A 12684-nucleotide genomic window follows, 5' to 3' on the forward strand; every position below is an offset into this window, starting at 1 on the left:
ATTTATTTATTTATTAAAAATCTCCACCTCCTCCCCACTTCCCATTTTCTTCCCACCTCCCCTTCTCTCTCCCCCCTCCAGTCCTAAGAGCAGTCAGGGTTCTCTCCCCGTGGGAAGTCCAAGGTCCTCCCCCCTCCATCCAGGTCTAGGAAGGTGAGCATCCAAACAAACCAGGCTCTCACAAAGCCAGTCCATGCAGTAGAATCAAAATCCAGTGCCATTGTCCTTGGCTTCTCAGTCAGCCCTCATTGACAGCCATGTTCAGAGAGTCCGGTTTGATCACATGCTTTATCACTCCCAGTCCAGCTGGCCTTGGTGAGCTTCCATTAGATCAGTCCCACAGTCTCCGTGGGTGGACTCACCCCTCGCGGTCCTGACTTCTTTGCTCATGTTCTCCCTCCTTCTGCTCTTCATCTGGGCCTTGGGAGCTCAGTCCAGTGCTCCAGTGTGGGTCTCTGTCTCTAGTACCTACTGAAGAGCCTACATGGAATCCTGTTTGGATCAGTGTTGATGGTTCTGCTCAAGATTGCTCTAGACTTTCTTTCTTTTCAGGGAATTTTCCTCCAGATTCCCTGAGGAGGAGTGGGTGGATCTTCTTGGCTTCTCTAACACCTCTGTTCTGAAGCACCTCTGTGCAGGTGTGACATTGTTGCTCCTCGGTATTGCTCCATCCGTTTTTAAGTGAACTCTCTGGAGATGAATGCCATCTTTACCTGTTGTGTCTGCATGGTTTCTGTGTCATCCAGTGCAGAAATGCAGCAGGAACTCAGTGCATGGGGCAAGGGGCAAGGGGTAAGGGGCAGGTGGTGAGTCAGGATAATGAGTACCCAGGATGGGCCTCTCTGTGTGCTGGCCTTGTGTTATCTGTGCTATCTGTTATCTTGTGTTATCTCTTATCTTGATTTCAAATTAAGTCACTGTTCCTGCACCATTCCTTGTGCTGGTTGGTTTTTGACAACTTGACACAAATCTAGACCTGTGTGGAAAGAGGGACTATTAACCAAGGAATTGCCTCTATCACGCTGGCACGGCCATGTCTGTAGACGTTTTCTTGATTGCTGATTGACATGGGAAGGCCCAGCTCACTGTGGGCAGCATCATCCCTGGGCTGGTGGTCCTGGGTGCTGTAAGAAAACAGGCTGAGCAAGCCGTGAGAACAAGCCGGTAAGCAGCTCCCCTCCATGTACCCGTTCCTGCCTCCAGGTCCCTGACTTGAGTTCTAGGCTCAACTTTATGGGATGATGGGACAATGTAGTTGTTGTGTTTTCTTCCCCCTTTGAGGGCCTGCCACCAGCTCCCAAATAAATACACAGAGACTTGTTCTTACTTATAAATGCCTGGCTTTAGTTTGACTTGGTTCTAGCCAGCTTCTCTAATTAAATTATCCCATTTTTCTTTAACCACATTTTGCCTCTGGGCTTTTTACCTTTCTTTATTCTATATAGCTTTTTTTCCTTTTTACTCCAGGGCTGGTTGTGTGGCTGGGTGTCTGGTCCCGGTGCCCTCTTCTCTTTCTCCTTTTCTCACTCTTCACCCTCACTCTCCTCCCTAGATTTCTCTTCTTATTTATTCTCTGCCCACCAGCCACGCCTATTTCTCTCTCCTGCCTAGCTATTGGCTCTTCAGCTCTTTATTAGACCAGTCAGGTGTTTTAGACAGACGAAGCAACACAGCTTTACAGGGTTAAACAAATGCAGTATAAAAGAATGCAGCCCATATTTGTATCAGAATGGTCCAGAGATGTCTATCTGGTCCTTTTGGTATGGGGCATGGTTTCGTTCATTTATTTTTATTTTAATTTTTTTCACTTTAAAAATTGATTTACTTTTTGGCAGTTTCGTACATGTCTCTTTCTCCTTTTCTCACTCCTCGCCCTCACTCTCTTCCTTAGATTTCTTCTCCCAGGGAGTCCCCCTCTTATTATCAGATCTTTTCGTTTTTGCTTTGTTTTTCCACTGTGTTCAACCAAGGCCATTTGTTTGTGGCTGGAGCTACACATTTGGAGCATGGGCAATTCAGCAGTGACTCTACCACTAAAAACAAGGACCCCCCCCATCCTTCAGCAACAATGAGTTGCCAATATCTGCTTGACCAGTGCTGGGGCCCCATGAGCCCCTCCTTCATCCATAACTGAATGCTGACTGGTCCAGTTTTCTGCAGGCCGTGTGCAGGTAAACAGCAACCACTGTGGATCTATGAATGCAGCAGCCATATCATGTCCAGAAGACAACATCTCATGGCGCTTGTCTCTATCGTCTGCCTCTTACCTTCTCCCCGCCCCCTCTTCTGTGATGTTCTCTACCCTTGGAAAAGTGATGTGGATGCCCATTCTGAGGCTGCGCACTCAGCAGTGTCTTATTCTCAGCACCTTATCCAGTCCTGAGTCTTTGCACTAAGCACTGTTCACTGAAAAGAGAAGTTTCCCTGACACATCTGAAGGCAGCACTAGCTTCCTATTTGAGGTAGTTTAACAACATATCCATCTAGCATGGCAGGAGCAGGTTCACTTTAGTTTCTATGAGTTCCCCAGTCATGAGCCTTGGCCAGATCCCCAGCACCAGGCATGAACTCGTTCTTATAGAGTGGTCTTCATACCCAAACAGAATGAAATTGGTTACTCCCAGAACAATCATTTATACCATCATGCCTGTCAAGTTGGTATTGGAGCAGGTAAGGCCCACAGCTAGGGAAGCCCACGGAGGACCTTTCTTCCTTGGCTGATTGCATTTCAGCTTTTACCGCTGTGAGAACTGAGGAATAGGAAGGGAGCTTCCAGGGAAGCTTCAGCAGGATCTTTCTATGTCCAAGCCCAAAGTATGTGTTATCTTAAGCTGAGGGACTTTGCGGTCTAGTTCTTGTGGTCAACCAAGGGCAGGGTCAATACACTCTGTTGCTTTGGGACAGGGGAAGTTACCTGAGCCTGGCATTGCTGCCTTCATTAAATAGCAGGGCTCCTGGGAGAAGAATTATTCTCTCACTTGGGGGGCTTCTGCTTAAACTCTTAAAAATTGTATTTTTAATTAACTTATAAAGTAATAGGTTTCCGTACGACTTCTTCATATGTTCTTAGTTTGGTGACTCTTCCCTCTATCATTTCTCAAGTCCATCCTCCTACCTCCACATGCCTGTCTTAGCGTGGCCACCCCAGTGTTTCTCCTACCTTCATAAAACATGCGTTCTACTAGCCTCGCCTCTCTGAAAACCTCCCCAATCCATCACAGCTTCTTTCTAGATTTCAGGTCTCTATAGACATTCCAAGATAAACATGAAAATTTAAATATTCAAAGCTCTCATCTACATATAAGAGCTAGCATGAGTCATTTGACTTTCTGAGCCTAGCCTACCACTCTTGGTATGTTTTCTAGATCCACCAATTTTCTTATATTTCATAATTTCATTTTCCTTTTCAGCTGAATAAAATCTCATTGTGTATGTGCCACATTGTCATTGTCCGTTCTTGAGATGATGGACATTTAGAATAATTTCATTTTCTAGCTCCTGTGACTATAGGAACAATCAATGTGGGTGCACACATATTTCTGTAGAATGCCATATACCTTCGGGTATTTTTCCAGAAGTGGGATATCTGGGTCACATGGTAGTTTTATTTTTCTTTTTCTGAGAAAGTGCCAAACTGATTTACATAGTGGCTGCCCCATCCGTGCTCATCAACAATGTATAAGGGCCCTGGGACAGGGCTTCTTAAGCATTTCTACTTGTGACCCCTGAAAAAATTTTGTGGGACTCCCTCTAAATATATAGATATATAAAATGAGTGTGTAAATCAAACATTAAGAAATAGTAAGTCATGAAGAAATTGATTTTCAAGCAATTCTTTGGCATACATATAATTTTATTATTTATTAAAGACTAAAGCAAATTTGCATACTAATAAGATGGATGTATTTATTTGCTTCACATATAGAATAAATTCTAACTTAATGTTTGACACTTCAGGTTGTACAATGTATTTTTCAGAGTTCATCAATATTTTGTTATATAATTGTTAATGATGAGACTATCACTTTCTATAAATACTTAGCACAAAATGGTTTAGGTATGTTTTGGGCTATTTGATACATCGTTGGAAATCCTGTTCTAACTAACTCTAAGCTGGAAATCAGTTAATGACTTTTTTATGCAAAATAAAACTGAAGTCAGAAATGCAACCAAGAATTATAAAACAAAGAAAACAAAAGCCATGTGTTACACTGACACTGCACAATCTAAAGATAAGCATTTAAATTTAATGCATGCTAAGGAACAAACATAGAAAGTCTAAAGTTTTCCTGAAGCTAAACCATTATGTTCCATAAGAGCAGAAAACTTCCTATGGTGTAAAAACACCGCAGTTCAGAGCAAACAGTCATCTTGAATCTGAACTGAGGTGTTTTGGACCCTATTTGTCGGTGCCGTGCGATGCGACAGCTTTTCTCTGCAGACTGCACGTGCTGTGCACTGGGAACCAAGGCTGCAGTGCAGCCTCTGCAAGTCACTGGGTGCCAGGAATGCCTCACATCCACTATGCTTTGGATTTTGAACTACCCCTTGTATCATACCTAGACTCTTTTCAGTGTTGTCAAAAATGCTGTGACCCCCAACATTCAGCTGTGTGACCCTCAAGTGGGGATGAAACCTGCAGCTTAGTGTGCTTCTTTGATGGGAGAAAGGAGCTACTCTATTCATGGGTGTAAGAATATGTATTTAGATACAGTTAGAAATTATATTGATTTAGGAAAATGGCAATAGCCTAGAATCTATGACCTCTTTAGCCATGGTTTTTGGTTTATAGTATCAGGCATGAGCTCCTTCCTATTAGAAGGGCTGTAAGCACAGTTAGACAGTTGTTGGTTACCCCAAGATAAAAGTGTCACTATTGCACCACTGGGTGGGCCTTAATGGCCCTGTCGCTGTTGTGGTCGGTGGGCTTCACAGGTGGGCAGAGAGCTGATTATTTTATTCCTTGGAAGTTTGTGCAGCGCCTTTAAACACTGTGAGAGCTGGAAGTTAGGGCCTAGGGTAAAATTTAACTTTGCTGTGCCTTTGCTGATTGCCTGTTTAGGGTAATTTAATGCTGCTATTTCTCGGTTGCGATCTGTCTGTTACCGTTACAGCTAGCATTGTCTTGTATACTCTCGTTCTTTTGTACACAACTGCTACAGTCATGTTGTGTGTGATGGTTACTATATTGCATAGCACTATTATTGCGCTGGAGTCTCTTACTCTAGGTATGTTATTATTTGCTTCATAGCCGGATGTTCCTGTTAGTGCTGTGGAGGCCTAATCCTAATCTTTCCTGGCCTGTACAGTTCCGGTGGATAAATCCGCTGTCAGCTAATCTGAGGCAGCCCTGCGTGAGGTCTTCTGTTTGCCTTTGCACACCTGAGAATCTTCTTTTTGTCTTTCGCTGGTAACAGCTTGGTTATAATATATCCTGGAGTAGACTTGGCTGGCAGTCCTGATGCCTGTACCTATGTGTAAGGTTTTTGTTAGTATTTCTTTGAATAAGATTTCTACTCCTTTAACATTCTCAAATCCTTCAATCCCAATAGTTCAAAAATCTGTTCTTTTAATACAACTCTAAAGGAGTTCATAAGCTTTATTCATTTCCCTTTATTCTCTTCTCCTCCAACTGAATATTATAGAGTCTGTCTTTGAGGTCACAAACTCCCTCAGGCTGATCTATCCTCCTGTGATAGTTAGATGTCATTGTTAATGTAATCGGGATTCAGAATCAATATGGGGACATGCCTCTCTGATGGTCTGAGTCTTTTCCGCAAATGTTTTGTTTTTGTTTTCATTTTTCAAGACAGGGTTTCTCTGTGTAACATCCCAGGCTGTCCTGAAACTCTCTCTGTAGACCAGGCTGGCCTCAAACTCAAAGATCCGTCTGCCTCTGCCTCCTGAACTGGAATTAAAGGTGTGTGTCTAGCTTTAGCCAGTTTTAATGGAGCAGGAAAGACCCATTCTGAATATGAGCCGCACTGTCCTATGGACCGGAGTCCCACACTGAATGGAAAAGAGACAGGGAGCCGTACACTAGCGTTCGTCTTACTCTGCACCCGGAGGAAGACCAGCCTGACCTCCACTGCTAAATGAGTCCCTCCCTCCCTTAAATTGCTTCTTGTCAGCTGTCTTATTACAATGAGGAATGTAGCTAACCCACCTCTTATGGAAATTTTTTGTTGTAATTTAATCTCAACACTAAACTGTGCTTGTAACTCAAGAATTTGATTTTTAAAAAATGTTCCCATTTCAATTTTCTCAGGATATTGGAATATTATTGTCCAATGTTGGCTTCAAACGAATCGGGAATAAAAAGTGGTCATTTTGAATTCTTTCTGAGAGTCCCTCCATGCTGACTACTGTCTGGCTAGTTTCTGGCACTTCAGTAAAGTGAAGTCAAGAGTCTTTAAGCTTTTGCTTGAGATTAAAGGATTGGGTGCCCTCGGCTTCCCAACTTATCTCTGTGCTAGGCTTGGCTTGTGCGGTCAGGAAGAATGAGAAGAATACCTAGAAAGAGTAATCGGTTGCCATAGGCACCCTCTGGGAGCGGGGTGGCCCCAGATACTGTGTTCATAGTGTCTGCCTGTGATGACACTCCAAGATCTGCCTTGCTCTGGGAGCAGTTAGTTACCAGGTGGAGCCGCTTCAGGTTCCTGTATGACTCATCAATGTCACCAAGGCTACCAATCCATGCCACACCCTGACCTACAGCTCATCGAGACTGAAACAACACAGCACATACGTAGTCCCACACTATTATAGATTGCCCAGTGCCAGGGTAGGCTTGTGGGCTAAGAGCACAACAACCAGCCATGGGTGGTGCCAGCTAGAGCAGAATTCTATTAGACGTGAACCCAGTATCATTTCTGTAATAAAAATATAGAGAGTAGAGGAATGGCTCCGCAGTTAACAGTGCTTGCTGTTCTTGCTGAGGCCCCAAGTTTGGTTCCCAGCATGGTAACAGGTGGCTCCCAACTACCCGTGGCTCCTGTTCCCAGACCTGGGTGACCTCTGGTTTCTGCAGGCACCTGAGTGTACATGTACATAAACTCACGCAGGTAGACACACAAAAGCACACCTTTCAACAGTTTACAATTTTTGAAATATTTTTAGATGAAATAGAATTACATCACTTCCTCCCTCAGACCCTCCCAGTTACCTTCCCTTGAACCCCTCTCATGTCCCTCAAGTTGATAACCTCTATCTTTGGTTATATTTGGCGGTGTGTGTGTGTGTGTATAGACAGAACCTGAAGAGTCCATTTTTGTTGCGTGCGTATACATACTTTCAAGACTGAACTATGCGTTGGACAACTAGTAAGAGGGCTCACCTCTGGGAGAGGCTAGTTCTCCTTCTCCCGGCAGCCGAAAGTTGCTTGTAGTTATTTGTCTGGAGATGGGGGCGCCATGAACATCTCCCCTTTCCATGCTAACATGTCCACTGATATCACTATTGTACAGTCATGTTTATGGAGTCCTTTCTAGAAGAGACTATCTCACAGCAGGCTTCCTGCTATTCTGGCTCTTAAAAATCTTTCCAGGGCTGGGGAGATGGCTCTGTGGTTAAGAGCACTGCCTGCTCTTCCGAAGGTCCTGAGTTCAATTCCCAGCAACCACATGGTGGCTCACAACCATCTGTAATGAGGTCTGGTGCCCTCTTCTGGCCTGCAGACATACACACAGACAGAATATTGTATACATAATAAATAAATAAATATTAAAAAAAATCTTTCCACCTCCTCTTCCCTGATGTCCCCTGAGTTATATCTGTAGGACTTGTGATGTTTATGTAGGTATTTGGTTGGACTCCCCATTATCCATTGATTTTAGCATTGTGTCCAGTTGCAAACACAAACTTTTTTAAATCATAAAAAGTAAATACAAACTGTGGATCTTGCTTCATAACTTATGTTTTCACTGAGAGTTAAAATAACGAAAATAATGAATTACATTTTAGTACAGAGGACTTGGTGCCAGACTGGTACATTTATATTTTAAGAAGCTTTAGTGTATGCTAAATATTATGATTGGCAGTTTTGGATGAACTTTCCTCAAAAGTGCACACTGCCAAGGGGCCAAGCACCTCAGTACCTGTGTATTAAGAGGTAGACACCGAGAACTATGGGAACAAAAATGTGTGATGAATTCTTCCCCCCCCCCCAAAAAAATTTACTGAAGTCATCACAGAGGGGATAGCGGAATTGGTTTTTGATCGGCAAGTAGGATTCTTTCTGGGAAAGCAATGAAGAGTTCATGTTACGGGGGCTGGAGAGGTGGCTCAGTAGTTTAGGGTACTTTTTACTTTGGTGGAGGACTTGGTTTCAGATTCCAGCACCCACGTGGCAGCTCACAATTGTCTGTCACTCCAGTTCCAGGAGGTCCTATCTACTTCTGATCTCTGCATGTTCGGCATACATGTTGTATACATACACACACTCAGGCATGTGCATACACACACACAAAATAAATATTGAAGAAGAATTCATGCTATGGGAGCAGCATGATCATACATGTAAACGTGCCTGCCATGTACACTGTCAGGTGTACAATGTAGAGAAATGAACAAAGTTGATCAAAGTTCCCAGATTTTGGATACCTCAGTATGATTTCTGTTCAGTGAGAGCAGTTCTACAGCTAACAGAACATTCCTAGGATGAAGGAAGGGTATTTCCACATCACTGTTATTTTTAGTTGTGTGCACTTAGGGTGTATATGAGTACATGTGTGTGCATGGAAGGTGCAATGTGGGGAGAGCAGAGGTTGACACTGGGTGTCTTCCTCAATTACTCTCCACTCACTGAGTCTGGAAGTTTCTGATTTAACAAGACTGGCTGACGAGAGAGCCCCAGGGATCCTGCTGTTTCTGCCTTTTCAGCATCGCCACACAGCAGCATTATGTGCACTCTGAGGAATCAAACTCAAGTCCTCATGGTTGCATGGAAACCACATCACCACCAAGCCATCTGCTGGCCCTGCCTCATCTTTCTTTGAGTTTCTCCTCATGCTTGTCTTAGTTGAAGGTTTCTATGGCTGTGAAGAAACACCGTGGCCAAAGCAACTCTTACAAAGGAAAACATTTCATAAAGGGTGGCTCGTTTACAGTTGCTGAGATTCCTTCCATTATCATCATGACAGGGAGCGTGGCGGCATGCAGGATGACGTGGTGCTGGCTACATATCGATCAGAAGGCAACAGGAAGTGAGACACACCGTGTAGTATCCTGAGCATAAGATACCTCAAATCTAGCTCCCACAGTGACACTCTTCCTCCAACAAAGCCACACCTCATAATAGGGCCACTCCCTATGTGATGATAGAGCCCAATTATATTCAAACTTCCACACTTGTGAACTTGGGGCATACTTTATAATGATTTTTGGTCCTTCAATAAATGACCTATGAATGCATTTAAGAAGAAAATGTTCTCATTGTCTTGCAAGTTTAGACTAACAGAAAACTTTGCACAAATTATAGAAAATACTATGCATATCTTCAAAGAGCAGCAGAAAAGTTTAGCCACTAACATTCTATTTTATTATGTCTGTGTGTGTGGTGTATGTATGCATGTTCGCATGTGTATATTACTACGTGTATGTTCATGTATGGGTGAACATACATGTGGAAGCCAAGGTTGATGCCAGGTTCCTTTCTTGATCCCTTTCCACCTTATATATTGACTCAGAGTCTCTCCCCTGAACCCAGACGTCATTAATTGATCCAGTCTAGCTAGCCAATTGCCAGGGATACTGTCCCTGTCTCCCAAGCTCTGGGATTACAGATTCCAAGCCTGCTTGGCACTGGGTTCCAGGGGGTCTAATTCAGGTCCTCATCCTAACATGACGAGTACTTTATCTATTTACCAAGCCCAATCCCCAGACCCGATGTTACTCTTCTATGTTCTCCAAATAATAAAATCTGGATGATGCACCAGCCTTTCCTTCGCTCTCCCACTTCTCCATCTCCCTTCTTGCTTTACTTTTACATACTCACCATCTCATCTCCTCCCTGACTCTCATTTTGACAGTGTCTTCCAGCACTCTGTGTACTGACAGTCGAGAAAAGAGTTTGGTCATTTTCAAGCACTAGATGGCACACCAGTTATTCCCTGCCCCCTTTTCTTCCTCTTCTCCTTGGCTTTATTTTGGGGGACCAGGACCCAACGGTCATTGTAAAGCTGGGGGTAACAGGCTCCAGACTGAGTTCCAACCATGGTTCCTAAGCAGCATCCCAGACCTGTCCCGCAGATAGCTTCTTCCACCCCCCACCCACCCCACCCCACCCCCCCCCCCCCCGTCCCAATCTAGGAGGTTAGTGAGAAGATGGCGCTGGAGCTGTTTTAAAGGAACGCACCTTCCAAACTGTGAGTCAGAGCTCAGGGAACCACTTCTCCTGGAGCCTGATTGATCTCTGAGGCTGCCCTTTCTTCTACAGTTCCCCAGTACAAATGGAACGCCTGGTTCTTAGGACCCAGAGAACTGGTGACTGACTGGTCAGGGATTTCTGCCTTAGAAAACCCAGGGCTCCCCTTGCCTATTCTTTTTGCTATTGTTTGTTTGTTTGCTTGTTTTTGTTTTTCAAAACAGGGTTTCTCTGTGTAGCTTTGGAGCCTGTCCTAAAACTCACTCTGTAGACCATGCTGGCCTTGAACTCATAGAATTTTATTTCATTCTGTCTTGGTGGACCACAAAAGCACATCATAAATGGAGAGGATCGGATGTTATGGGCCAAGAGAGAGGACTGGATGCCGTGTGCCAAGGGAGAACATTGGATGTTGTGGGTCAAGGGAGAGGATTAGATGCTGTGGGTCGTTCCCTGTATTTTACACCCCCAACAACTGTTTCAAAAATCCTTGTAAATTTACCAGATTTTAAAAACTTCTGAGGGAATGTTATGTGAGTAGAGTAGAATTGTTAAAATGTAACAGCAAGATTTAGGGCTGGAAGTAGAACTCAGTGGTGGAGAACATGTCTACATTCTATTCACAACATCAAAGAAACAACAATAGCTTGTCCCCATCACAGAAAACAAAACAGGATTTGCTCAATGAGCAGCTGTTTTTAAAGTCTATTATATGCCAAGCACCCTGCTGCTGAGGCAGAGTTCTCTACAAAGCTCGCAGTGTAGCTGTGAAGATGGAGAACGTGGCGGTTTAGCCTATGAGGGAATTATTCCAATGGATGTACATTGCTGTAGCAGAGAAGGGGGGACGCGGTTAATTTACTTTGGGGTGAAGATTCCTTGCATCGGACTCGAGAGATGGCTAGCACCTGCCTAGACTCAGTTCCAGGGGTCACTGGCAAAGGCACGGAGGCGTGGAACAGCGTGGCTCAGTTGAGGAACCACAGCCTGGACACGTTTTCTTCCTTAGTAGAGCTCTGTTGTCGCAGCCCGGCCTCTGACGTGTGAACACAAAAAAGTCTTCTCATTAACAAGTCTCGTTTCTTTTCAGACCTTAACCTCACCATGAAGACGAATATTATCAACACGTGGCGGTCCTTTGTAAGTATCCCCAATGCGATCGTCCCCGCTCCTGGACAGGAAATCCGGCGGATGGAAAACGGAGCTTGCAGGTGAAGCTATGCTCCTTCTCACGCCTTGTTAATGCAAGCCCAGTTTTTTTTTTAACTTATCTAGGTTTGATTTCAATTTAGCTTTGTAATATGTATTCTTAAAATTCATAATCTATCTAACTTAGTGAATGTATTTATACTCTGAACCAGCAAAGCTTGTCTATCGCGTGAAGACTGTTATGGAGGGTCGTTTATGGAAGCACCTATTAAGTGACTGTGACAAATACTTCTTTACTCACAGATAGGGTCTTTCCCCATGGAAAATATAAAATCCAGATAGATGACATTGCTATGCATCAATGTGAAAAGGTATATAGAATATGAAATCTAACAATATAATTTGATAGTATAATTGGAAATAGTTACCCTTAAGTGACTAGAATATGTGTGTGTGTGATAGAATTTTCTTTTAATAGAAAGAAATATCAGGAAGTGGTAGTTCATTCATATGTATAAAATAATCTAAAATTAGACACTACACTTGCTATCAGATAAACATTGTTGTCGACCAGGGCATCAAACAGTAGAGATGCTGAAGACTTAGCGTGTATTCCTAGCAATCACTGAGAGAGGGCGCACACTCTATAAAATGCTGTTCCTACCTATTCTCACCATACATGTGCGTGGGTCTGAAGAGGGGTGGAAAAAGATGGAGTGAGGGCTCACCTGGATGACAGGTGGCCTTCCTCTGAGCCGGTTAGAACATGAATCCTGTTCACCTCTGCTTCCCTTTGAATGGCAGCTCCTTTTCTGACGACGACAATGCCTCTCTGTCTGAAGCAGAGAGTGAGGACTCTTTCTTTAGAAACGGCTCACAGAGAGGGCGAGGACCATCCCAGAGGTAAGCAGGGCCGTCTACCCTCGGAATCCTTCTTTTAAATATCACTAGAATGCAAAGTCTCCTGTTCCTGCCACGGAGTGGCTTGACACATGCTCTTGTCAATGAGATACTTTGCAAGATCTCATGAGTACCTTGCTATTTCTGTCTCTTACCTTTGCCCTCTTTTGGAAAGCTACTGACGTTCAATTATTTATGACCCCAGGGTTCCCAGTCATAAATATTCCCCGTCACGTGCCCTGAAACTAATGCCTGTTCCTCAGAAACTTGCC

At 43.8% G+C, this 12684-nt stretch overlaps 1 protein-coding gene and 1 long non-coding RNA gene across 2 annotated transcripts in view; one reads left to right on the plus strand and one right to left on the minus strand.

Moving 5' to 3' along the window:
* On the minus strand, positions 1-1533 carry LOC148121152 (uncharacterized). Its single transcript, XR_015738562.1, has 2 exons — positions 1427-1533; positions 1-1124 (listed from the first exon to the last, which is right to left on the minus strand). It is a non-coding gene; the product is annotated as an uncharacterized LOC148121152 (long non-coding RNA).
* Cnga1 (cyclic nucleotide gated channel subunit alpha 1) overlaps positions 996-12684 on the plus strand; it is a 24253-nt gene continuing 12564 nt past the window's right edge. Inside the window, exons 1-3 of the mRNA XM_085691791.2 lie at positions 996-1164; positions 11454-11574; positions 12317-12415. Coding sequence (XP_085547917.2) covers positions 11468-11574; positions 12317-12415 — 206 coding nt within the window. The 5' untranslated portion in view covers positions 996-1164; positions 11454-11467. The remainder of the gene's footprint in view (positions 1165-11453; positions 11575-12316; positions 12416-12684) is intronic.

This window comes from Myodes glareolus, chromosome 8 (genome assembly GCF_982192425.1).
Source record: "Myodes glareolus chromosome 8, mMyoGla1.1, whole genome shotgun sequence".
Lineage (NCBI taxonomy): Eukaryota > Metazoa > Chordata > Mammalia > Rodentia > Cricetidae > Myodes > Myodes glareolus.